General features: G+C 39.4%; 1 protein-coding gene across 4 annotated transcripts; it reads right to left on the reverse strand.

Moving 5' to 3' along the window:
- Window positions 1-2978: 2978 nt before the first annotated feature.
- si:dkey-185m8.2 (trichohyalin) lies at window positions 2979-23521 on the reverse strand. 4 transcript variants are annotated; one of them, XM_038270343.1, is made up of 4 exons: window positions 23321-23521; window positions 14108-14215; window positions 13066-13842; window positions 2979-8551 (listed from the first exon to the last, which is right to left on the reverse strand). In XM_038270343.1, exons 2-4 carry the CDS (start codon window positions 14166-14168, stop codon window positions 3162-3164), a joined length of 6228 nt encoding a protein of 2075 aa, XP_038126271.1. In that variant the 5' UTR covers window positions 14169-14215; window positions 23321-23521; the 3' UTR covers window positions 2979-3161. The 4 variants fall into 4 exon arrangements, with proteins under 4 accessions (XP_038126271.1, XP_038126268.1, XP_038126269.1 ...); XM_038270340.1 differs by having other exon boundaries at window positions 13066-13890; window positions 23321-23338; XM_038270341.1 differs by lacking the exon at window positions 23321-23521 and having other exon boundaries at window positions 14108-14351.
- Window positions 23522-27982: the final 4461 nt, after the last annotated feature.

The raw sequence follows: 27982 nt of genomic DNA on the forward strand, positions 1-27982 counted from the left end.
CTAAATCAATCTGCACACAGAACACTATTTATCATTAATTCTCTACAGGCTGCAATGCTAATTACAGTATTAAACCTGAAGTATTAAAACCACTTGAATATTAATTGAGGTGTTTAAACTGAAACACATTTATTTCCTTTCTGGGTCAAATGCGGAGCATGGAAGAAAAAAATAACACATTGTAGGGAAGACCATTATTCAAATGAGAGTGCACAGACCTTAATAGGAATCAGCCCAACCATTAACTTCTGCTTTAAAACAGCCCCAGTAATTTGGATTCCAGCGTTTGTAGACATGATTGACTGTGCATCGCTGTCTATTGTGTTGCATGTAAATTTGGTCCTATTCATATTTTCCCAAAAGCCTCAATAAGGGCCTTAAAAGGCGGCGAATAAAGAGAAATTAGGGTTACAGTGCTGCTCAAATCTAAGCTGGGGCAAGCTAAAACAAAATTGAGCATTCAAAAGTGGTATTATCAGTTGGTGCGACCGACATTCAGTGTAGGAATCTCAATCTAGAGCCCTCTAAACCCATGGATAGAGTGGTTTTCCATATTTTAAATGGTGTAGAATGGAAAGAAAAGGGGGTTTTATGGGTTTGGATCTCCACAACATAATCCTTTAAAATGCAAACTTCCATTTACATCTCATACTCACATCCACTTTTCCACACTGGCTGGACCTTAAAGAATCTACGTTAAAAACGTAAATTATTTTTTAGCATCTTGCTCTAAATGTAAAAATTGTGAAAGTATTTTTTTTTGCAAAAACTGGTACTGTTCTTACACAATACCAAGCAGTTTTTGTGTGGATTCTACAGAAAGCAGCTGAGAAAGAAAGCAAAAAAAGGTTAAAAAGGTGCTTGAAAACATAAACATTTTGTTTACAAGATAAAGGGTAGTGCTTATCATTGAATATCATTTAACCGTCTTTTCATATTGTTTTTCAGCTAACTTTCACAATCCTAAAAATATTCAATCAAACATTCATTCTCTTTTTAACAGTATTTGGACATAAAACAATCCAGATATGAAATATTAATTTTGAAGCTTTTGAAACTGGTTGGTAGATTTTTTATGCCCTAAACAACGCGCTAGCTAGCTATTTTGCTTTTTAACTGTTTTTAGATGCCCGTTGATGGTTCTTATCAATACTCGTCTTTTTTTGTAAGACTCAACTAAGTTTTTTTTCCACATCTGCTTGCAGTCCATTCCCCATCAAAGTTACCGCTAACTTTTCTGTAAACCTTTGCTAACTTTCAGAAAAACTTGGCCAAATGCTACAACTCTGATAAGAGATGCTTTCCCTTTTATACTCAGTATGCCCCAGTTTAGGGTATGTTAAAAAGAAAAAGTGACCATTTACTTATTAGACCAAATATAAATCATTCTTAAAGTATAGTAGCGGCCTGGATACTATTGCCTTTCTGTCTTTCTACGCCATTAAAATGCAGAGAGCCTTTAGCTTAGCAGGCGTAAACATTAGCTTAAGTTTGACAAAGTAAGATGAACATTTTCCTGGCTGGCTGTAACTGGAGGTTTATGGACTTAAAAAGTCTCGAAAACGACAACAAAACTTCATAATTGCACTTCTACATCTTTAAACCATAATATCTATAGATCTGTTGCGAATAACTGCTTTAACGTTCAGGGTGGCGGGAGAGGCTGGTGCTCCAGCGGTCACTGGGTGAAAGGCGGGGCACAAACTAGAAAGGTCACCAGTCCTTTACCAATTACACATTCTCAATGTAGCATAATGTTCAGAAGGTGTTAAGAGGTCAGGCAGTCATGTCATGTTTATGTAGACGATTTAAGCGGAACGTTGACATTTAAAGGTCATACTGTACTATAAATATACCTTGGCTTACCTGTCTGTCTATGTCGCTTATTTACATCTAGTTTTTTTTTCCTGAAATTGGCCCCATATCTAGTCTGTACACTCCTATCTTTTAGCATGTAAATTCTGTAATATCTTAAATCATTTACATGACGATGCATCTAAGACTGATTTTCTGGCTGGGGCATGGAAACATTATGCTAAGTGCGTGAAAATTATGTCTACATCAACTGTAATTTTCAGAACTTTTTTCCCCTTAATTTTCCGCAGATTCTTTGACAAAGAAGAAGCCCCATCCTGCAGAGATGATCAAAGGAGCAGCAGATCTATCTTGACACTACAGCCTCTCATCTTGCATCTAAAGGCAGCACACAGTGAATGGACAGATTATAGGTAGGAAAAAAAAAAAGGACTGTTGCCATGTTGGATTCAGACCAGCACTCACACTCCATAATTATTAGGCTGATGATTGCACACAAGTGTTTTTTGGATGTTGTATGTGGCTCGGCAGATGATGATGGAAGTTGTTGTATGTATCCCCCCGCATTTTCCCGGCTGTCAAAAATTGCATTTTGAAAGAGGCGCGATGCTCTCATCAAGAGTCATAATTTACTTGTCAAAGCAGGGGTCCTCTCAGCAAGGGCCCGGCTCCCTGGGGTTATAATTGCGAGACGGTTTCTCCTGAAATGCCTCAAGTCAAGATAAAGCACAGAGACCTGCTTTAGTCAGGCTTTGTGTGCTCTTTCCTTTTAAAAGTAACCATTACACAGAAAACCATAAAACACAGTTGAAACGTGTTTGACGGGGCTTCATTATACTTTGGCCATCATGTTTTTTTTTATCAGTTGAGACTTTCAGCAGTGATACATTTAGACTGGAGGGAGGAAATTCTACACTGACTCAAGGTCTCCATCTAGGGGAGATGGTGAGAACAGTAAAGTTGAGGTCATATGAGGTTTCTCTGATGAATCAAGCTTTCAACATATTTAAAGAAAATAATGTAAATGAAAAATGAGTCTTTATAAAACATACAGGAAGCATGATTTTAATAAAGCAGTTAAGTGCATTTAGTTTATTTTTTTTGTACATTATTGAAGTGACTTTTTCCCCTTTTCGCAAAAAAGACAATTCTGACAATTAAGGTGGACTTTAGTGATATATTCAACTGTTTTTATTTGTGAATTATTTTATCCGAAAGAGGCAAGAAAATGCAGGATTACAAATTAAATACAGAGGTAAAAATGAGGAAAGTCCAACTTCATTTGGTTTTGAGTCAAACATATTTACAAATACACATTAAACATTTTTTTTATAATTATTCAGTTCTCACATTCCTAAAGTAAAATCTGCAAGCTCTTCCATCTTTTGCAACAGCCCATCGATCACTGAGTTGTTGTGTTTGCTGGTCAGCACATGGTACCTGCCCCCGCACCTCTCTATGAGCCCCAGTAGTTCCCCGTTTCTCAGAATGTGCTGTTCCACGCTCTCTCCCAGAATCTCCCCCCGGGTAAAAAGCACCAAAGTGCGCCTCCAGACGTCCTCCCCGAGCAAGCCTACATGTTCCTCCACCGCCCTCCTGTACTTCCTCGTGCAGGTCAGAAAGGCGGGCACGAGCAGGAGGACGATGTGAGCGCCCGGATGGCACCAGGAGGCGCTGTCTATAATGCTCTTCCGTTGTTCCGTGTCAGTCGGATCGGGTCCGTCTCGCCACTTCAGACCTAGAGGTTCTGCAACTGCCAGGCGCCTTCCAGCTATCTGACCTATCCAAGGCCTGAAGCCAGATCCATCAAACTTAGTTGCCTTTCCACCTAAGATAGTAACTCCAGCTGGGGAGCGGGAAGACCATGTCTCGCCAAGAACCAGTACTTTCAAATCCAACCCGATGTTGTTTGGTAGGGACCTGAAATTGTTGCTCTTATTGTTTCCTTCAGGCTTCTTAGTTTCCAAAAGTTTTTCGAGGTAGCATGTATTATCTTCTGCAGAACTAATGGTGGCTTCTACCTCTAAATCTTTTCCCTTCCCTCTCCCCCTATTTACCTCTTGGTGCATCAAAGGTGAGTTATTTACAGTCAGTATATGGCAAGAACTTTCATTAGTGCTCTCATTAGACCTTTGCTCCTTCCTGGTCAACTCTTCCTCTCTTTCTCTTAGACTATTCTCCCATTTGTTCATGTTTTTGAGTGACTCCTTTAGCTTTTTCTCTCTGGCACACAAGTCTTCCTTCAGGAAAGCCAAGTCTCTGCGCATCTCGTCAAGCTCCTGTGTTGTGCAGTTGACAAGTTCATTTTGCATCAGTAGCTTGGACTTCCAGTTGAGTAGCTCCTGCTCCTCGTTCTTTAGGTAGCACTCTCTGTCCTTCAGCTCTTTCCCTTGATCCTTTAGACCCCTGACCTTCTTCTGGAGGTCTTGACCATGAGAGCTCAGCTCTTTCTGCTTGCCTTCCAGGGCTCCAAGTAATGCATCCAACTCCCTTTCCTTCTTCTCGATAACCTGTTGCCTTAAGTTCAACTCTTTCCTTTGATTATTTTCTTCCTCTATTTCCTTTTCTCTTATGTCCAGACTAGTTTGGAGTTTTTGAAGATCTGATTCTTTGCTTTGCAACTTTATCTCCATTTCAACAAGTTCTTCCTGTTTTGCATTGAGGTCATTTCTTCTTTTGCTTAACTCTTCTTCTTCTCTTCTTACCGCTTGCTCTCTTTCCTTGGCTACTTCCTCTCTTTTAAGGCATTCTTCTTTATACCTCTCTGCCTGCTCTTTTTCTTTCTCCCTCAGCTCATTTATCTGTGTCTGGCTCCTGCCTTCACTCGCTTTAATCTGTTCTACCTCCCCTCGAAGTTTATCATTGGCTTCTTGTAACATCTTCACCTCTAAATCTCTCTCCTTAACAATAGCTTCTATGCTTTTTACTTTCTCCTCACATGTCGCTAGATGCTCCCTAACCTGTTCCTCAGTCTTCCTCCTCATCTCCTCGCACTTGATGCTGAGATTTTCTGCCTCTTTCCTCATCTTCTCATTTTGCTCTTGCAGCTCTTCTACTTTCTTCTGGCTCTCTTCGTATTTCTCGGTGATGTCCTGAATGCTGTGTTCTAACTGACTGATGCGACTCTCTTTCTCCTTAGCAATGGCCTCTGTGTTCTCAGTTTTGACGTTGAGCTCTTTCTCATACTCTTGAATCATGCTTGTCATCTCCTTCTCCATTCTCTCTGTGAGCTCTTTCAGCTCTGATTTAGTTTGCTCGATAGTCAGCCTGAGCTGAACGACCTCCTTCTCATTGTCTTTGTCTTTTTGCAGCAGATGTTTGAGTTCGTCTTCTTTTTTCTCAAGCTTTTCCCTCATTTCTGCTTCATCTTTCTCTTGCTGTTCATGGCATTGCTTCATCTCCTCTATGCAAATCGTGTTCTTTTCATTGCTTTCCCTCAACTCTTCTATGTCCTTAACGTAATTTTTGCAAACTTCTTTTAGCTGATCAATCACTCCTTCTTTTTCTGTGAGAACTTGTTCTGCTTGCTTTACTTCTTTTGTTTTTTTCTCAATTATCTGTAGGAGTTTGTTGATCTCATTCGCTCCTTTCTCCTCTGTCTTCTTCAGCTCCTCCCTCCATCTCGCCTCCCTGGAGTCAGCCTGTTGTTTCATGCTTTCGTTCTCCATCTCTTTCTCGTTCAGTTTGTTCTCCATGTCTTCCAAAAGCTCTCGCCTCATCTCCTCCATCCTCCTCTCTGTGTCCTGCAGGCGTTGTTCGGCCTCTTTCTTTTGGTTCAGAATGATTTCCCCTCGCTCATCTTCCTTTCTCTGCAGAATCTCTTCAATGTCCCTTATGTGCAGTTGCAGCTTTTCAGTCACTCTCCCGTTTTCTTCTAAAGTTTGTTGCATTTGCTTTTTGTAGCTCAGGACATCTTTTTCTCTTTGCTCCTTTGCCTGCTGCAAATGTTGCTTGAGATCTATTATTTTCTCCTTCATCTGTTCGATTTCTTGTTCTTTTGTCTTCAGCTGTTGCTCAGTTTCTTTTCTGAACTCCAAGTAAACGGCTTCTTTCTCTTCCTTTTCTTGAATCTCTACATTCATTCCTTTAATAGTTAATTTCATCTCTTCAATCTCTTTGTCTTTTACTTCTAGCTTTTGCCCCATTGCTTTGGTGTCATTTAGAAGATCTTTAACTCTTTCTTCTGTTTGTTGTATCTTTTCCTTCATTTCATTAACCCTTTCTTTTGCTTCTTTTGTCTGTTGCTCCAATTCTTTTTTGTATCGTTCTATCTCTGTTTCTCTGTCTACAATTTCCCTCAAAAGTTCATTTTCTCTTTCCTCTTTCTGTTGCATTTTCCCCTTTGTTTCTTTCAATTCCTCTTTCATTTCCTCAATCTCTTTCTTCCTTTGCAACACCTCCTCTGTGTGTCTGTCTTTATCTGCTGCCCTGTTTTTGATTTCCTTGTTCAGCTCACATTTGATTTCCTCAGTTTCTTTCTGCCTCTGCTGCAGATCTTGTAGCATCCTCTCCTGCTCTCTCCTAGCTTCTTCTGTTTGGGCTGCAATCTTTTCCTTTAACTCTTTGATCAGTCTCTGTTTTTCCTGCTCTCCTTCATCTATTTGTTGTTTGAGTTCCTCTGTTTTGCTTTGTCTCTCTTGCTCCAGCTGGCTAAGTATTTTTGCATCTTCTTGCTTGACCTTTTTGACTTCTTCTTCCTTCTCTTTTACTATTTTATCGAGTTCCTTCTTGTAGTCAGTTTCTGTTTCCTCCATGAGTTTAACCATTTCATTTATTTTTGTTGCCATCTCTTCTTGGTGTTTGACTTTTAAGTCCTCCATCTCCTTGTCTTTCTCTTGAATATGTCGTTCCATTTCTTTTTTCTGTTGTAGATGCATTTTTTTGTCTTTTTCATGTTCCTGCAATTTTGCTTCAATTTGAGTGATATGATCCTGTTTCAGTGCTGCTATTTCTCTCTTTTTTGTATCCAAAAGTTCACTCTTCTCTTTTGCAAACTGCTTGTTGAGCTCTGTTATCAGTTTTTCTTGATCTTGCTTCATGCTCTTAAGTTCTTCCTCATGCAGCTGTTTGAGTCTCTCAATGTCGTTACTTTTTTCTTTTAAAGTCTTGTAGACTTCTTGTTTTTGTTGAACTTTCATTGCCTCCATGTTTTTTTGGCTCTCAGCTATTTTGTTGATCATCTGCTCTTGGTGCTGTCGTTTAATGTCATTTATCTCTGTTTCTTTGTCGTCCATTTCTTTCTTATGTTGTTGTTTCAGCTTCTCTGTACTTTTTTCCAACATATTTAACTTTTCAAGTATCACTTGCTTTTCCTCTGCAGCTTTCTTTCTCACTTCTTCCAGCAGTTTGTCTTTATTTTCCATCTCCTGCTTCAGTTTTTCCTCCCTCTCTGCCATGTCTCTGATTTTCTCTCCTTCTTTTCTTAGACAACCATCATAGTGTGTTTCGGTCTTCTCCAGTTTTACTTGTAAAGCTTCAAACCTTTCAATCAGCCCTGCTTTCTCATTCTTAAGCATTTCCACAATTTCCTCTTTGTCTTCCAGTTTTTTCTTCCATTCTTGTTTCTCTATTCTGATTTCCTCCTCCCTCCTCTTCCTCTCATGTTCAGATTCAACACAGGAGCGTTCAAGATCGAGAAGTTTCAGCTGTTGCTCATCGGTCCTTTCCTTCAAATCCTCAATCTCCCTCTCTTTTAGCTCCAGGTTCAGCTCCACTTCCCTTTTCTCCTGTTGACGTTGATTTAGTGCGATTCGGATTCTCTCATTTTCAAGGCTAAGATCTTGAACTTCCCTTTCTCTGTCCTCTGTCAGCCATCTCATCCTCTCCTCCAGGTCGCCGAAGTCATTTTTTATTTCTCCGACCCTCCTGTCCTCATCGTCCTCCTCCTCTCTTTGAACATCAGCTTTTCCTGGTGACTTCACCTTCTTCTTTCTATCAAAGAACCACCTGATGCTCTTCACCTCCCTGTCCCTCAACTTCTTTAACTCTGCCTCCTGACGAACCATCTTGTCTCCTATCTCCTTCAGCCGCTGGTTTAACTTTTCGTTCCTCTGAAGGCTCAGATCCCTAACTTCCTGTACCACGCAAGAGAAGGCTTCACACCTGTTCATTGTCGCCATCTTCTCCACTTTCTCCAGAAGCTCCGCCACCCTAGCAGAGCCCCCACTCCCTCGTCCTCCTCCATCTCCGCTGCTGATCACGTGGTACCTGCCTCTGCATTTCTCCAGCAGCCCCTGTAGGTCCCGGCCTCCGCTCTGGATGTGCCGCTCAATGTCGACCCCCTCGCGGAGCTGGTCGCCGTGGGTGAACAGCAGAATTGTGTGTCTCCAGACTCCTTCTCCAAGAAGTTCCAGGTGCTCCCTGACATGTCCTGCCCTCACCAGAGTGTCCACCCTCAGAGTCAGCAGAAGGGCGTGAGGCCCAGGAGGGCACAGAGCCACGCTGCACATGATTTCCCGTTTGACCCGCTCTGGCGTGGCACCGGCCACTCCTGCCTCCCAGCCCGGGGTGTCCACCACTGTCACCATAGTCCTTGCCACCTCCGCCTGCTGGCGTACACACTCCTCCGTCACAGCTCCTGCTTGGAAGAAGCCAGTTTTCCCAAGTATGGCGTTCCCGGCACAACTTTTCCCAGTCTCACGCTCGCCCAGGAGAACTAGTCTAACCTCGGGTAGCCGTCGAGGAGTCTTGGAGAAGGACTGGTGTGCATCCAGCTCTGATCCCTGGGGTCCATCGCCTGAGAGGAAGAGAGATACAGACTGATTTCATTTTGTGATTTTACAACAGAGCAATAAAAACAATGGATGCTGGACATTTTATCACCTCTTGATTTCTACTTTTACATTTTACTTGGTTGTCCACCTCTTTGGAAAGCACTATAGCTGTCGGCCACAGATGTTCTACATCCACTATGGAGACACTGTGTGCTTAGATTGATAACTATGCCATTTCATTCAGCTCTTTCTGATGCCCATTTGAAGTATGGTATCTTATCAGAAAAGCTTGATGGAAACAGCAAAATTAGAAAAAAATGTTTTCATGTTTGCTTGAAGTGGTTTTCTTAAAAACTTTTGACAAAAATTACAATGTAAACCCCTTTATCGCACCACTATGGGCAAATTCACCCTCTGCATTTGACTCATCCCCTTGGGGAGCAGTGGGCTACCATTTTGTGGCACCCACAGAGCAGCATAACATATATCATAACATAACATAATGTGGATAACGATGAACGACAAAATTACAATTGATTAATCTACTTCAATTAAAATTGGAAATACTGCAAATTTGCATTTCCTTTCCTTCAAACTTTTCAAAATTTGCTTAAAATTCACAATTACTGGAATCACAGCAACTGATGACTCAATATTTTTTTTTTTACTTCTACTGATAATCCACTGTACAAAATGCTGATGAAGGTTCTCAGTCATCCAGGTCATAGTCATTCCGTAAAAATTCAAAAAATATCCAATGGACTTGGTTTTCAAGATTTGAAGACGTTTCGCCACCTCTCCAGGAAGCTTTCTCAATTCAAATGTCTGGATCCGCAGTCAGTTTGAGTCTTATATGGACAAGGCCTTGTATTGCTTGGATGAATGGGTCGTTTAGAACTAAACGACCCATTCATCGGTTACTATTTGCATGTTTCCAAGCAATACAAGGCCTTGTCCATATAAGACTCAAACTCACTGCGGATCCAGACATTTGAATTGAGAAAGCTTCCTGGAGAGGTGGCGAAACGTCTTCAAATCTTGAAAACCAAGTCCATTGGATATTTTTTGAATTTTTACGGAATCACTGTACAAAATTTAATTTTGATTCCCATACAGGTAAAAAAAATGTCATACTTCAATTTATTAACCAATCAAGCTGATCTGTCATTTCTACATGTTTTTGTTTTGCATGTTTGTCCCATTTAGGTGTAGTCTTGTAAATTAGCCTCACCCGCCAGCGGCCAAAATCATTTTGCCTGCGAATTGGTCTAGCCTCAATCAATGCCCCAGGCCCTAAAACTGGCGGGCCAATCACAACGCAGAGATGTGTTTAGAAATTTTGGATGCAAAGCGGACGGGGTTTTGAGGGCGTGACGACAAAGCTGCATGATGCTGGAAAATGCACAACAAGGAAGATGGTAGCAACTATTGAACAGTAGCCGTAGCAGCAGCTTTCAATGGAGCGCTCCATTGAAAGTTAAAAGTTCTCTTTTCTGTTGCTGTTGTTCAATAAAAGTAAGTTTTAAGATCATTTGAGGCTAGAATATTATACTTTAAAGCATCACGATATGGTCCATTTAACGAGTTAATGCGTAATTTAAAAAAACCATTTCCGAAGTTGAAAGGACCGCGGCAACCAGCGGACCTCCGATGCTAACGGCAGCCAGGGCTAACGGCAGCCCGTCTGCAGCGGCCCTCTTTCAGCATAGTCGTGTGTGAAGGACCGCTGGCTGTGATGCCGATTTTTGACTCAATCTGGGAATCAGTTTTAGAAGGATTAGACTTTTTTTTTGTTGTTGAAACGTGAGCATTAATTTTTAAGAAGGACATTTTCGTCATTATACCGACAGGCTGTTTGTTTACACTCCCCCACCAGCTTTCTGTCGCACTTACTACGTCACAGTCAGTTGCACTCATTGGTCAGAGCGTTGGCCAAAAGGCACAGACAGCAGTTTGAAAGACAACGGGTTGTTCTAATAAACAACCTTCTGATGTCTCATGAATTGGGGCCAGACTAAATTACACATTTAATCTCAGTCTGGTTTATCAAGCTAATTTAGGTGTTATAAATATATGCAAATATCTATCAAAGACAACACAAGTAAATGGAAAATGTAGCTTTGCAATAACGTTTTTTTATATATAATTATTAATTAGGGAGAAAAAAAAACAAGCCTTGAAGGCCCAGTGTAAAAACAGTATCTGCTAAAACATATCTCATAAAAGAGTTCACTTTCTCTGGCCACATCCAACCATAATTGTCGTCGCAGTTGTTTTCCAACCAGAATTTTCTTAAATAGGACCTGTCTGACAAATAAATTGCACCAAAAGATCCTCAAAGACTAAACATTGTACTGAGACCCAAAGAACTCCAGGAACAAATGAACTAATTAATGGAGCTCTATTAATATGAAGGGGTTACAAATCCATTTCCAAACAGCAACAGCCACCATGGACAAATGGAAAAACATTAACACAGCAGTGACTCATCCAAGAGGTCACCATGGCCTCAAAAACAACATCCAAAAGGTCTCACTGGCCTCTTTTAGTGTAAGTGTTCATGCCTCCAGCATAACAAAGAGTTTGGGCCAAATTGGCCTTTGTACCAAAGTTCCAGGAGCAAAACCACAGCTGAGCAAAAATAATTTGTCATTTGTTTCAGCTTTTCTAGAAAATGTCTTGGTGATCCCTAAGTCTTAAACAAAAAGTCAAATTTTTGGGAAAGTGTGTCTCTCATTACACCTGGCATAAAAGTAACAATGCATTTTAGAAAAGAAACATTACAGTTTGGTGGTGATAGTGTGATGGTCTGTGGCTGTTTGTCTCCATATGGAAGAATTCCTGTGTTAAATAATAGTTTCTGCTGTCCACCAAAAAACCTTAGAGGATGTCTAGCCATCTACTCATGACCTTAGGATCAAATTAATTTGGGGTCTACAGAAATACTATGATCCAAAACCCAGCAGCATGTCCAACTCTGAATGGCTGGGAGAAGACAAACGTAAGACTTTGGAGTGGCCTAGTCAAAGTTCTGACTGGAATTCTGTTGAAATCCTGTAGCATGAGCTGGAAAAGACAGTACATGCTCAAAAACCCTCTAATTTGGCTCAATTACAAGTTCAGTTCTATAAATGTGCACTGAAAGTAAAAAAACGCTTGTTTGCAGTTCTTGCAACCTAGAACTCCCCAACTATTTGTTAGGTTTAGGAGGCAATTACTAATTTGTTGCTCACTTTCTGAGCATCTTATTTAGATCTTAACGTGTGGTTTTGCAGCACATTTACCTCATTCTATTTTCTGCAATTGCTCATTTTTGTGCTTGCACTTCATTATGCATTTGTAGCTCATTTAAGCATTTGTAGGACATTTTCTCCTCTTGAATACCATACTGTACAAAACAGAGTGGTGACATGATGCTGCCACTCTAGTATAGTTCCTCCAGATTCCAGAACTGTACAATGTCAATTTTACACAATAGAGGGCATTCCCATATATAACCTGGCTCAGTGTTATAATTGATTTGCTTGTAGCTGTTGGTAATTTATCAATTCAGGTCAAGACAGGTTGCATTGGTTCACTTTGGATTGATTCATTTTCCTGTACAAAGGGGCAGTATCTCAATAGGGGCAGGATCTTTAATAATAATGCTGCTACACAGTCCGACTCTGTTGTAATATGGTTTTGCAGACCACAGCAACAGCCTGCTCTTTTTATAGCTGTTGTCAGACTCAGAGTAAAATAACAGTGCCAATACAACATTTGGACAGCTAGAAGCAGGTAAAATATGTACAGGACAGAGAATGAAGAATACATTATCAAAAGGAAGGATTCAAGCTACAACATATGAAGATATGCTAATGCTACCTACTGCTGACTTGCTGTTATAGAGCTTATATATTATGTAAGCCCAGTGTAAAATTACCCTACAATCAAAGATATGTTTTTAAAATAAGCTGTGTCTAGTGACATCCCTCCCTAACCAATTGGTGACCAACAGTCCTCTGATGTTGTGCTGTGTATAACAATAATATAATAATATTGTAGGCCTTTTTGAAGGCCTCTTGACTTGATAACGATGAAAAAAAAAATGTAGTTAAATCAAAACAAAAATGGTTCACCAAACCGACATTTTACCTCCTTCCCTCACCATCTTAGTGTACAGCTCTAGATCCTGTAGAAACCTTCTGGTATGAGCAACAGAAATGAGAGCACAAGAGATGACCCAGGAAAATGGTTATCTAGAGAGGTTGTACAAAGAGTAATGGTCAAAGGTCACCAATATTTGCTCCAACCTTCAAACAGTATGGAAAAGAATTAGTGCTGTCTGTATTCAGATTTAAAAGAAGAGTGCTTTAAAAGGTTTACTCTGTCACTGATGTGCAACTCATTTAACTTGATAATAAAAAGCTGAATGCATGGGTATTCAAATTTGGAGGCCATACATGTGTTTTTGCTTGAGTTCATAATGTAACTGAATATTTTTATGCACTTGAAGTCTCTTGTGAAGTTAAATCATCAAACAAGCTGAAGAACTCACTCATGAGAGCAGCTTTGATGGTCCCTCTCTGCATCTGTGCCTCCATCTGCCTCTGCTTCTTCCTTCTTTCCCTTGCCCTCCTCTTTCCATCAGCCTCCAGTCCCAGCAGAACACTATTATCCAGCTCCAGGTGACTCTTCCCACCCTTCTTTCTGTCCACCATCACCTCCAGCTTCCTTATCAGTTCCTTTACTTGTGTGTCGTCTCCTTTGTTATAGTTGTTTACAATGTGGTATCTGTTGCCACACTTCTGGAGCAGTCTCTGGTGTCCAGAACCACTAGTCTGGATCCGCTGCTCCATGGTTGACAGGCCGAGTTCATCTCCCCGGGTGAAAAGCACCAAGGTGTGTTCCCATACATCCTTTCCTAGTGGCTCCAGGTGCTCCTCTATCTCCTGGATGTAGCTGTCTGTGATGGATGCACAGGAGCGGACTACCAGGAGCACGGCATGAGGTCCAGGTGGGCAAAGGGTAACACTTCTTAGAGTTTCCCTCCTCACCCAGTTGGGGGTCCTGTTGAGTGGGTAATACCACTCCCACCCAGGTGTGTCCACCACTGTGACTTTCCGTCTAACAACATCTGCTCGCCTTTTCACGCACTCCTCTGTGGGCTTCCCGCTCTCAAACCCAACCACACCTCCCAGCAAGGTGTTGCCTGCAGCGCTCTTGCCGGCTCCCTTTCTTCCCAGCAGGACCAGTCGGAGTTCTGGGAGGGCAGGTGGGTAACCAGGGGAGGCAGGAGGGTGTCGTACGTTCATGGCAACCTGCAGACTCTCATCTGTGAAGAAAGGGAGAAGTACTTCCTCAGTGCACCGTAGCGGAAAAGCTGAGTGACAGAACAAAGAAGTGTTGCATAAGTCAGACATCTATCCTCTAGATTAGCATGAAAACCACATTTTAAATTAAAATTTTCATCATTAAACCAACAACTACATCATCAAAATAATTTCAGTGTTGAAAGTTAACCACCTTAACCCTGTAAGCTCGCAGCTATGTCAGAACTTAATGTAAATGTTCTGCAACAAAAACTGCTGAGAACTCACCACCATTTGCTTCTGTGGCTACACTGCAGTCCTCATCAGTAGTTTCCATCTCTTGATCCATTTTCCTCCTCTTCTTCCTCTTCCTCTTTTTCTTTGGTTCCTGTTCGTCTTTTTACAGTAAGAGTTTCTTGAGAGACATTGTGACATAAAACAGACACAAACCAACAATCGACTGATCTAAAAAAGAGGATTCGAGCTGCATGAACTCGACACATATAGTAGCGGACCTGTTCAGTCAAAAGTCACGTGACTTCTGTTTGTGGTTTTTTTAACTTGCTCTCTTAACACGACAGGAAGTTAAGAGGTGGAGGTTGCAGTGTGAGTGATTAAGACACAGTTCAAAAAGGTTGCAAAATGCATATTTGTATTTTAGCATGCAGTACATGACTGAACGAAGTTTCAGTCATATATAAAAATGTGCATGCACGAAATGTTTCTGTAGTTGGTATGCAAGAAAAGCTGCATATGCCTTTTCCCCTGACTTGCACAGCACCTTAAAGTCAGACGTTGCCCTGTGGTAACTTCTGTTTCCTGTGAATACTAGTAAGATGGGGAAACTGCAACTTTACCTTGGTAAAAAAATTCTCCGGTTTGAGAAATTAGCCATGCAAAAACAGACAATATGGAATATATTTATTCTAATCTTTACCCATTAAAAGCCCTACCAAATGAGAAAATACATCTTTGATCAAGTTTATTAATACGCACTCCTCTTTTTAAACCGCCTCATTTACAGTCAAAATATACAGCCAGTGATCACTTCCTTTTTGAGTGGCACATTTTAGAGCCCATTTTCGGGTCCTGGAAGAAGCAGCTGTCTCTGCAACAAATGTAAACCACATATTCTCAGGGTTTACCTTTACCAACATGAAACATATTAATTATTGAAGTTGTGATAATGTGGGGATCCTATGGAGTGTCAACTTTTGAGTTATGCACCAGCATCCTATCCCTTCAAACCCCCTTCAAAATCCAACCAAAAACCTCATAATAAAAGGTGTTAAGTAGGTCTAATGTCTCTTTATAAAGAGCTAAATGTTGCATAAGACCAAGATAAAAAATTTAAAAATGTATATTTTACCTTTTACACAATGTAGCTACTGTTAGTTGCACGTTGTAAGTAGTCACACCCTGAAGTGTTACTTAGCCCTAAATCAACTCTTTTATGTGGATTAAGGTATAGAGGACGATCTCCTATTTCATGGTAGATCATCTAAATAAGTGGTCCTCCTAATTTACAATCATTCTGGTGATATGTTTATGTATTGTGGTCCTACGTACTCGTCCCAGTTAGCTATCTTTTTCTGTGCATGCACACTTTCAGATGTATGTGTTGTGAGCTATGGTTTCAGACAATCACTGAAGCTCACCTTTATCACCCCAGCTCTGTGTCTATATGAAGAAAAGAAAGGCCTTCGAAGGGGCAGATATATCCCCTGGTGCTTTGCACACAGAGCTCTCCGCTATGGGATTTTCTGTCACAACGGCCCGCTGTCACCATAGGCTGTTGCTACCCAACAGCGACAACTTATAACATAGATGGCGCAGGTCCCATGCAGTTTAGAAGGAGTTATGTGACCAGCAGGGAGCAAAAAGCAGTGATCATATGTCCAAACAGTACACTAAGTTAACTGAGTTCTCTATAAAGTCCACTATATAGTGCCCTCTCTATGTAGTGATTGAGGGATTTAGGAGTTAGGGCCGTTGTTCGGACACAGTAAACTAGTATGAACCATGAGAACAGCAACTTTTAAACACAGCATGCACAAGGGCAGGTCTTTTAAAAAAAATTTGGGAAAATCCTCCAAAATACCTTTAATAGTTTAAAATGCTTCTATGGATTATTGCATATTTTTTTTTTTATCTTTTACATTTTCACAAGTTAGTTCTGCTATTTGACTCAAAGAAGTCTTTTTGCTGCTCTGTGTGAGTGAATGAAGGTTTTCGGTGTTCATTTTTTCTGTTGGTTCAAAGTGCACATAAAATACCGGCTTTCATCATTAAAGCCCCGTGTTCAAGTATAAATACAACTGATCCAGAAACATTCCTCCTTACAGAGTTATCCTGTCCTCCACTGCATTGGCAGTACTGATTTGGGTGTTGTTGAGGCAATGAGATGAAGCAAATGGCTGAAACTAATAAGGGTGCAGTCTACTGGGCTCCACAAAGACTCCCTCAACCGGTGGTGTTTAGGGGGATAAAACAACTTCCATCCCAAAATATCTGTCTGTGGTGTAATTATATTCCCACTGCACACTGCTTTAACATGGTTAAGCTAAGCTAGGCTACACAGGCTGCCACTTTTTCTCCTCCTGGCCACTCCCTAAATCCCCAGGGAATCTTAGCATTGAACATTTTGGACCCATTAAAAAAAAATAAAACAATAAAGGGAGTGGTGTCGTGTTTTTAAATGGGGCTACAGTAGTTACACTTTAGAGTAAAAGTATGTCAAAGTACTTTTTTACTTAATGTCACCATTCTGTCTTCTTGGAGTCAGTCAGCATTCTACACCTTCCTACATTTGGTAACATTTGCCTTTTCTCTGTCATGATTTAGTCTTAGACGTAGACAAACTTTATTGCCAGTGTATACAAAACTAAATTTCGTTCAGTACAGCTCTCAAGACATTTCCATTTCTTAAAGTGCAGGAGTGATAAAATGTAAACAGCATGATCAAATGTAAACATAAGACTGAGATATGATTTACAGCTTTTCCAACATTCAGTGCTTTGTCCCATTTTTTTTTCAACATTGAGCGGTCAAAATGCAATCTTAAAAGCAATGTTATAAAGTTTTTCATGTCCAGCAGAGTTTTAAAACATATCTAGTTGATATTCTTCTTCATGACCAGATCAAAATAACTTCTGGACTTGTCTATTCCAAAGCAGTTAATTCAAATGACTGAATTACCTCCCCAGCACGCCATCCTATTCCACAGTAGGCTAATTTTGCTTTGATTCTCTGTGATATAGAAAAGAAACATTAGATTCATTTTCCTATTTAACGTTCTATAACACTTAAAGTCTGGGACATACGGAGTGTACAGGAGATTTTCATTTTGTGATATTTAGAAGAAAACTAATGCCAACCAAATGCTGCAGACTAATAGGTAGAATGTTCTAAATTTTCTTTGAAAATCTCTTCTTTTTAGGTAAATGGTGAAAGGATTAATGTCATATTTAGGGTGGAAAGAGTTTTTAGAATATTTATTATTTTATTTACCTCACAAATCTTGGCCTTAAGAAGCATGCATTGCAAAGTCACTTTACACCACAAGTGTAAAAAACAAGTTGACAGATTAGTTCTCTCACAGAGGGTCATTTATTTTCTTATAGTAGCTCTATTGTGTGAAGCGCCAGTGATCCTTCATCACTCCTGCCCAAAGACCTGCCTCCTGTCACAGCACCATGGCTGTGGGGGCGTTATTTGGTACATGCATGGTACAATATTTCCAACCAACAAGCTGATCCTGTCCAGCCCAAACCATGAAAACACACATGAGATCATGTGCTTCATGATTCATCTTTTCCTCCTGCAGCCCTCTGAGGTGATAAAAACAAACTCTGTTTATGTAAAAGATGGAATTGGTTGCTTTATAGTTTTGGTTGTAATAACCTGGCCAGAGCAGTATGAAGGACCAACTCTGCCATATTTAAAAATAAATACAGAAATAAATAAATGCTCAATAAATGTATAAGCATACAAATAATTGCCAACAAAAAAGTGAGACATAAATGTATATAACTCTTAATTAGCTTCTTTATTTATTTGCCTTTGTAATATTTACCTTATTTATTTTTCTGTCCTTTATAATCTTCAACTTTATTTTTTAATTACTTATATTTTTAAGTATTTATTTATGTGCATGTTATAATATTTTTGTCTGTTTTATTCTTCCTTTGTATTTTTTTACCTTAGTTATTTCTTCGCCGCTGTTTATTTCTCTCTGCCCTTTTTACATTTCTCTATGCCCTTTTTACATTTCTCTATGCATTTCTACCTCATTATGCAAATGAGGAGGGGGTGTGTCCTAGAGAGTCAACTTCTGCTCATTGGTTGGCTTGGCGGCCCATCTTCTTAACTCACAGAGCTCAGAGTACTAAGTTAAATGTTCTCTTTTCTGTTGCTGTTGTTCAATAAAAGTACGTTTTAAGATCATTTGAGGCGAGAACCTTATACTTTTAAGCATCACCATATGGCCCATTCACAGATTTAATGCGTAATTTAAAAGAAAATGTGACGAACTTGAGAGGACCGCGGCAACCAGCGGAGCTCCGAAGCTGACGGCAGCCAGGTCTATAGCCAGGCTATGATGGCGATTTTTTGTTGTATTTGGCAAAGTTTGGCAAAGTCCCTACTCAAGTTCTAATGACTTCAGACTCGACATCAGACTCTCCTCCTGTAGATTCGACCGATGTAGTAAAATGCTAACCAACACGCTTCACACACGGCTATGCCGAGAGAGGGCCGCTGCAGATAGGCTGTGGTTAGACCTGGCTGCCGTCAGCTTCGGAGCTCCGCTGGTGCCGCGGTCCTCTCAAGTTCGTCACATTTTCTTTTAAATTACGCATTAAATCTGTGAATGGGCCATATGGTGATGCTTAAAAGTATAAGGTTCTCGCCTCAAATGATCTTAAAACGTACTTTTATTGAACAACAGCAAATTTGCCCATTGTGGGACAATAAAGGGATTTTCTATACTATAAAAGGGTTAGAAATACATAAGTAAATCATAAAAATATATCTACAAAATCTCTAATATTCAACAACAAAAAATACTTAGTTAAGCATATTGTGCAAAACAACAATAAAAAAATTAAACTCCTATCAGATTTATAGTCCCCACTCTGCAGATCTATTAGAATCTGTCCTTAAATTACAGCCAAACTCATTTACACAATAACAGATAAAAACCTTTAGATAAATCAAACATTACCGCCTCATATCTGACTCAATAACCATTAAAACAACTATTTTCATTCATTTCAGACGGAACTATTAAGAGAGTTGTATTATATTAAACGGAACTTCCAATTTTCACCACTGTTCTGCGCCAAGTAACATTTCCTCTGATCACGGAGCAAATCCCGATGATGAGACATTTGTTCTTTCAATCAACCCCCCCCCACCCCCCGCCGCTCCAAGGTGTCCTGGTTTTCCCAAATGAAAATATGGTCACCCTAGCTTTAAGGCACATTGAATATCAAAATATTCTTTGGACACACTTATTTTTTTTATAAATGTTATGTTTTTTGCCTTTATAAATAATCATGATCACAGACCAGGTGCTTAGCAAAAGTATTGATATCCCTGACTTCTCTTTGTCACACTGCATATATTGTTAGGAATTTATGCAACACACCATCACAAAACAGGACTGATATATGTTTGCATTCAACTCCTTTTGTCTGAGACCCATAGATAAAATGGTGTTACAAATAATCTTTAGAAGTCAGTGTATTAGTTAGTATGAGTGCAGCTGTTTTATGTGGCCTCAGAGGTTTCCTTAAAGCCGTGGTTCTCAAAGTGTGTGGCGCGACCCACTGGTGGGGAATTGAGACGTGACAGGTGGGGCGCGCCAAGTTCCGGTGTGTGTGTGTGTGTGTGTGTGTGTGTGTGTGACTATAAATGTAGAACGTGTGAGAGCAAACTGTCCTTATAGCTGTATGTTGCCGCTTTTTAGACCAATCAAACCCACAAAGTAATCATTAATAGCCTACATGCAGTCTAATTAAAAAAACATTAGATATGAGAAAAATTTCACCTGGAACTGAAGTGCCAAAATAATGATTGACGTGACGTCGGCATATTATTTGTAACGGAATAAACTTTCGCGCCCCAGTGTTGCCAACTCAGCGACTTTGTCGCTATATGTCAGACCCCTCCAGCGACTCTTTATCAAAAAAGCGACTAGCGACAAATTAGCGACTTTTGGAGACTCTTACGTGAAAGCACGTATCGTTCCTTTTCTTGTCCTCCAGTGGCAGGTGCTGCCGTGGGGCGCCTCCTCCGTCCCCACCCCGTTCTCCCCCGCTATCACAGGAGTCCCTCTCAGCGCTGCAGAGACACAGCATGTTTACCCTCAGCGTCCAGACTGCAAATAAAGCGCACGTGCGCCGGGATTGACGGCGCAGGTTGATCATAAATAACTGAATTTGAAATATTTTATCTTAAATAAATAGAACAGTTTATTGAAATGACGTCTGACTCCACCCTGAGGCTCAGGTTTAATGCTCAGACTCATAGTGAATTCTGGTTTGGAGTGGAGAGGGAGTATCCACTCATCGGGCAGAGAGCTGTGTGCATTCTTCTTCCCTTTGCCACATCATATCTCTGTGAGATGGGCTTTTCAACTGTTGCTTCACTGAAAACAAAATACAGATCTCAGCTGAACATTGAGCATGACTTGAGAGTGGCAGTATCAAGCCTGCAACCCCGTTTTGAGAAACTGTGCAATGCAAAACAGGCTCACTGCAGCCACTAATGCAGGGATAAATAGACCTGTATTGCCAGATGGATTTCACTTCTTTTCTTTTATTAACAGATTGCAGAGTGGCACTTTAATTTTTTCTATCTTTGAGCTTGATACAAATTTTGACACAGCTGCATTTTTATTTTCTTTATTTTTGAGCTTGCTGTTATTTGATGTAGATAGTTTGTATTTAGATACTACTTGTTACTTCAATAAAATTGGAACATTTTAAGATTGTTGCATATTTCATTAGTATAGTGTTGGGGCGATGGGGACAGGCGGGGCTTGAAAATTCCCTCTTGTCCAAAGTGGGGAATGACAGAAAAAGTTTGAGAACCACTGTCTTAAGGGCACCGGTGAATAAAAAGCATCATGTTGATCAATGAAATCAGCAAGCAGGGCAAGGAAAGGTTGGAGAAGTTTGAAGCAGAGTTCAGGCAAGGCAAGGCAAATGTATTTGTATAGCACAATTCAGTATAAAGACAATGCAAAGTGCTTTACATGATTAAAATATAGGAAAATAAAGCAGAATCAAAGCATGTGGGGAAAAAATGAAGTAGTAAAAGAAAGACTATGGCAACTATAAACTAACAGACAAAGCTTTTTATCTACACTTACAGGTCGGGTACCTGTGGTACCTCTGGAAGAGCTGCAGAGATCCACACCTTATATTGCAGACATGTGTGTGCTTAGATTTAGGGCTTTCTGGAAAACTGTCAAAATTGTTGTACTGTTAAAATAAAATCCCAGATAACTCTTGTTTACAGGTTGCCACAACTGCTAATGTGAGTCTAAACACAAACTTTTTTTGCATCGTCATGTGAAGCAGCTATCATGTTATGAACACTTGTAGGACCCACGTGCTTAGATTGGAGCTTGCTTTTGTTATTTTTTGTTTTTTTTTAACAGGAAAGATATACATCAGATATAGAAGAAATACATAGAAAGAAACCGTTTGTCTGCAAAATTCCTAAGACTGCAGCATACATTTACTTTCCACAGTAACAGGGATCAAACTGAAGCTATGGTAAGACTGTGAAGATTTGTGGTCATATAGATGCTTCCTATCTTTTCTAACTGAGCTACTTTTCAAAGCAAATTGAGCAACAATATGAAGCTTTTAGGTGTACAAAGTGACAGAGACAAATCTTTAATAAACGTGGTTTATCAGCCTCAAGAAGGGGTTGTGCAAACTATTGGCTCCATGAGGCTAAAACAAATATACACCACACTTTTAGTTTAAAAAAAATGAGACTGTTTTATGTTTACTTTAGAGTAATGCAGTATGTTATGTTCGTCTGTCACTAAAAAACACTTAAAACATTCAAAGGTTTGAGATTGTAATGAGACAAAATGTAAGAAAAGTTCGATGTATGGTTTCAGAAGGTACTGTAAGAGTATTCACTAATAGATCTACATTATAAATAAAAGAATGTGTACTCTACCAGCTCACATTTTTCCCCTTTGCTTTATCACATAGATTAACATCGGCACTTTTGATTACGTTACCCCCGCAGTTAATGTCAGCTGCCAGAATAAGCGCTGATGGTGGCAATGAAAAAACAGAATGCAATGTTTTTTGATTAATTTAAGTGGAGGTCAGGACGATGTTTTGTTGGTTCACAGATGAAGTTCAGTAAACGGTTCTTTTCTTCATAAAAACTGTCTGACTCACAGCTAAATGAAATTGCATTTTATGATGTTTTGTGTGCTCCTGATGGAAATTCTTCTTCACGCTGGAAGCAAATGAAAGAGTATTTGGGATTTGTTTTTTTATTTAATTTTATTACTTAGCTTGGGTTTATTACTTTTTAGCCTTGAACACTGATTCACTGCCAAAGTTGGGGAAAATTTGAAAGAGCTCAATAGTAATTTAGAACTCTCAGGGAAACTAATTTAGGGGCATTTATAAGTCAGAGGAAGCAGTCCTCTTAATTATGAGAAGAGCAATGGTGGAAATAATATAAACTGAGTGATAAAAAGAACAAGGTTTATTAAGACAAAAACATGCTTCTCTTAAGGACAGCCATTAAAAAATCTATTTGCTCTACCTCCAATAAATTGATCATTTTCTTTTTAAAATGTTCTGCAGTGTCATTTGGCAGCTTTTTAATTTTCTAATGATTTGCACAAACTGGTTTGGCTCTCTTTGTTTACAACTAGCAGTTCTTATGAAGCATACTTGTAATTATATTTAAAATATCCTTGTCCCTAAATATTTAATTTTTAAATCTTGGATTGGTTTCCAGACTTTTAATACAATTAAAACATTCCTTTAATTATTTAAATTATTTTGAAAAAACATGACAGATCAACTAAGGGATGAGGGAAAGGGAAACGTAAAGAAAGAACGCTTATTACCGGTATATATTTGTCAAGTAACATTTAGAGAATCGCTAGACTTTTCCATAAGACTTCCAAAGCAATAAGGGGAACTACAAATATAGGCTTTGATATACACAAGAGTAGATTTGCTGTTTTCTACATATTCTTAAACCAAACCAACAGGACTGATCTTGCTCAAGTTGCTGGTTGTAATCTAGTTTTATTAGGTGCTGTAAACCAAGATCTCATGGCTACATTCAATACGGATCCTAAAATTACATTTTCATACCAGAACTCTCAGCGAAATTGACTGGTACTGGGCTAAATTAAATATGATCTCATTTGATGGACCAGTTATGTTGTTAGCTAAATGGAGCCTAGGCGGAAATTCAACTAAAGAAACAATTACTACTCACCTCTGTCACGGACCAATCAGCTACCATAGTTCATCTTAAAAGGACTCTAATCCATTTCACCTGCCCAGAGAGTAGGCGGCGGTAGCCCTGTGTCGGACTTCTACTCGGATGGCCCCGGTTAAACCCACCTCCAGCCCCTCCTCCACCATCGTAGCTAAAGCTTCATCAGAGTGTCATTCCTCCCGGACTCTTACTGCGTTCCCTATCTCATCTTAACCGGTCTGGCAGAAGACCACCATGTTGAGCTTGGTTCTGCCAGAGAATTCTTCCCAAAGGGGAGTTTTTCCTCTCCAATGTCGCTTCATGCTTGCTCATCATGGACAGGTTTATGCAACCTGTATTATCCAGGCTGGACTTCCATCTTCCAGGTCCCAGAGTGATGCACTAGTATCAGCTCACATAGATCAAGCACACTGTCTCGCCAGCCAGCAATCATGGACTGATCAACTTCATCCTCTCCACTCCACCACCAGTTTCAGGCCTGGGGAGAAACATCCCTATTATTTACTCCTGCTTATGCATATCAAAGCAAATTCTGTGCTAATGTTTCCTGCCGAGGTCTGAGTGCCAAAGACTTAAGTAATTGTATCAATAAAACTCTTCTAATTTTCTTTTCCCTGTGAGTTTTTCAGATTGAACTAAAAATTCGATCCAACTAAGATCACATGGGAGTACCTCTAGGCTCCTTTCTTGGGCCACTTTAATTTAATATGTATATGATCCTAATATGATATATCCTACAAAATGTATACTAATGACATAAACCCTTGCACCTCTTTGTCACCAATTGAACATAGTCAACTACAGCTACCCAATCAGTTTGTCCAGAATACCTTTTGGTATTGTACAATGAGTCTGGTTCTGCAGGAGGTTTCTTCCTATTAAAAGTTTTTTTCCACCCACTGTCGCTTCAAGCATGCTTGGTGTGAGGGATTGCCTGCGAGTCAATTAGTCGATACAATCAGCTGGTTTTCTTTAGATAGAAAACTTTGAACCAATCTGACTGTATGATTTCATTAAATGGTCTCTGTACAGTGCCATGAGAAGACATGTGTTGTGAACTGGCACCATATAAATAAACTGAAATTAATTATTTTTTTCCACACTCCAAATACATGACTGTTAGGTCAAAAAGCTTCTCTATATTCTCGTTGGGTGTGAGTGTGTGTGTGAGAATGTTCGTTTGTCCTGTTTGTCTCTGTGTTGCTATAAACTGGCACCCTGTCCAGGGTGTATCCAGTCTCTTGCCCATTGACAGCTGGAGTTAGGCACTACTAGCACCCCTCGCCACCCCAGCAGGGAGAAGCGTGACAGAAAATGGATGGATGGATGGATGGATGGATGGATGGATGGATGGATGGATGGATGGATGGATGGATGGATGGATGGATAGAAATTAGATTTCAATAAGGATCTTTGGGGCTAAAGACAAGGAGGGAGCATAACACATACACACGTGGACAAAATCATTAGTACACCCGTTAAATGAAAGCAAAACCTGAAATGATTACAGAAATAACTTGAAGTTAACGAAAGCAATAATAAGTTAAAATTCTACAAAACTAACCAATAACATGTAGACATTGCTTTTTTAACTATGCTTCAACTAAATGATAAAACAAAATATTCACAGGAAACAGACCTGGACAAAAATAAGGAAAGCCTCAGAAAAAATTTAAATAATGTGACCAAAGGGATATTTGCAATCCTGCAATCATTCTGTAGGCCTATATATAGGGCTACAGGTAGTTACTGTGCTGTTTACTGTATGAATGGTGTGTGCCACACTCAACATGGACCAGTGGAAGCGAAGGAAAGAGTTGTCGCAGGGATTAGAAAGAAAATATTAAACAAGCATGTTAAAGATAAAGGCTATAAGAGCAGCTTGATGACCCTGTGACATCAGTGAGATTTAAGCCATGTAAAATCCTTAGGTCATCAGAGACACCTACACGTTACATGAGAAGGGAAGGGGAGGCAAAATTTAGCTTGAAGCAGTCAAGTCAATTTCTATCATGTCTCAATTTTTTTTATAAATATCACATTTCTTTATTTTCTGTGATTATTTTTCAGTGTTTTTAAGTTTTTATGCTTTCTTTTGTGGCCTATTTTTTATCTATCTTTCTTTGGATTCCTTTAAGCATTATGAATTGCCTCTTGTATGGGTGGTGCTTTCCCGTTACTTTCTTGTATCTCTTCACCTCAGACAAACCTTGCTTAAAAGTATCTTTAGCCTCAATTGGAGTCTTATCCATGCCATGCAATTCAATACCTGGTTCAGTGCCTACCTGGTAACCGCATTTGGATTTGGAGAAAAAAAAATGCTTCCTCAATATCCACAAACCAATAATGAATAACTTTGGAAGTCAACTGTTTTATTTTTATCAAGGCAAGATAAAAAAAAAAAAAACAACAACCTTAAAACTCTAAAATCCACATGATAGAAAGCCCAGGAAAACACAGAAAGCAAACAACTTAATTGGTTTTGTGTGTCCATGGATATCACATCAAAGACAGAAAAGACATAGTTACACTAGCAAAGTAAATATGCCTTCATTAACCACAGAATCCTCAACCTTAAGCAACACCTCTGGCTGGGTATTATAACCCTAAAACAAGACTTCAGAGTTTGCTTAGTCAGTTATTATAGTATTTAACCTAAAATTAGCTGCAAAATGTCTAAGTCTGCAGGGTCAAACCACATGCGCCTTAGTAGAGATGTCCAAATATAACTTCAAAAATATCCCCTGAGTTCAGAATGATGAGGGAGATATGATCAAACACTGTTTGTAATAACTGTGCTCTGAATGTCTGCAGCTCTATAAATGTCTTTAGCTTTATGGGCATTCACGTTGAGCTCATAAAAAGCTGTCCTCTTTAAAGTGAGCCTGTATGTTTCTTTTCTATATCCCAACAGTTGTGATATAGTCAGGTATGAATAAATACACTCAGGAAGTAAAGATGAAAACAGTCTATTCAGTACCATGTAAAATGTTGTACCATGTTAGATTACTTTTTTTTTTTAAGTTACGCCAAAAAAACTAGAATTAGTTTTATTACGATTGGAGGTGATACATCTACCGGATAACGTTTATTTATATGTGGTCTGAATTCAGAACTAGAAATTAAAAGTTTTGCCTTTTTTCCTTGTAAATCTTCACAGCCAATGGAACATGCAAACATAGATTGTTACTTGTTTCCCTGAAAGTCTCAATGTGATTTAGGTCTGATTGTTGATTGAACAAAAAAATAATATCTAAATTAGTGGTGGGGGCTCCATTAAAGTTTTTAATGGAGTTAATTACAGGGTCTCTAATAACACCTTATTTGCTAATGATTTAGCACAGTAACATCTATATTCGTTGTTTTTAATCTGTTATTTATTTTATTCAACCATCTGTCTATTATAAACCTGTAAAAACCCTTACAATCACATTTAAACTTGATGAATTGAGAACAAAATACAGAACAAAAATTCAGTCAAGACACCTGAGCTGCTTTGATGAGCTCCAATAGCTCAGTGTGATAAACAACTGATCCCAGGTTGTGCTTTATTTCCATATTCCTCTACCTGGTTTTGTTAAACTCAAACATATGAGATAAAATGTACTTTTTGGTTGATAGCTTGATTAATTTTTCAATGGGGCTCTAACAAAGCAGAACAGGTCGATCCCGGCCCCCTTGCAATGCACATGTGGAACATTAGGGGTACTAGTACTAGTTTGCTACTCTATAACCACAGCTCTCCATATGCATCTAATTACCAGATGAAAAAGCGTATAAAGCACAAAAAAATAAATCACACTCACCAGAGATCAGGGCCTCTGCCGGGAATTCAGGACCCCATGAAAGACATTGATATTTGGGCCCCCCATAAAAAAAATGCAAGCTTTAAAAATGCTATAAACATGCACTGAAGATTATCATTTACATTTGTAATGTAATTTTTATGTAAAATTTCTAATAAGGAGAATTATCAGATCATGAAAAAAAATTTAATATACCTTGGTCAAGCTCAGAACAGAAGGATCCAGTAATTTAAGGCAGACAAAACAGTTCAATTTCTGTTTGGCTGGAATCAAACCCACCCTCTGGGCTCGGACTGAACTATAAGAGCAGGTTAGTGATGCACACATTTATTATGTGGTCACTAACCTGATGTCTGCTCCTGCAGAGGTTCGGGCCTTAGAAGCCGACACTGTTAACTGCAGTTTTGTTTTTAATAAGAGTTTTGAGAAATATATTTTGAGGTTTCATCCTGTTGAAAAGGAGTTTTCCTCTCCACTGTTGCTACAAGCATGCTTGGGGTGAGGGATTGCCTTGAATTCAATGAGTTGATGTAATCAGCTGGTTTTCCTTGGATAGAAAACTGTGAATCAATCTGACTCTATGATCTGATTGAAATGTCTCTGTAAAGTGCCTCGAGATGACGTGTGCTGTGAATTGGTGGTATATAAATAGACTAAATTGAATTGAACACAGAGCAACAGTCAATGTGTAGCCTCCGTAGCACTGAGGTGGTTTTGAGCTTGTATAGCCCCAGTAGAACGCTTGAGATGCAGCTTTTTGGTCAGATTTCCAGGTGTACAAAAAACAAAGAATACAAAGGCTCAAGCTAGGGACTTTAGTATTTGAAATTTATTGAACACGTTAGAATCTATA

This window comes from Cyprinodon tularosa, unplaced genomic scaffold (assembly GCF_016077235.1).
Source record: "Cyprinodon tularosa strain WSP-4 unplaced genomic scaffold, ASM1607723v1 ctg76, whole genome shotgun sequence".
Lineage (NCBI taxonomy): Eukaryota > Metazoa > Chordata > Actinopteri > Cyprinodontiformes > Cyprinodontidae > Cyprinodon > Cyprinodon tularosa.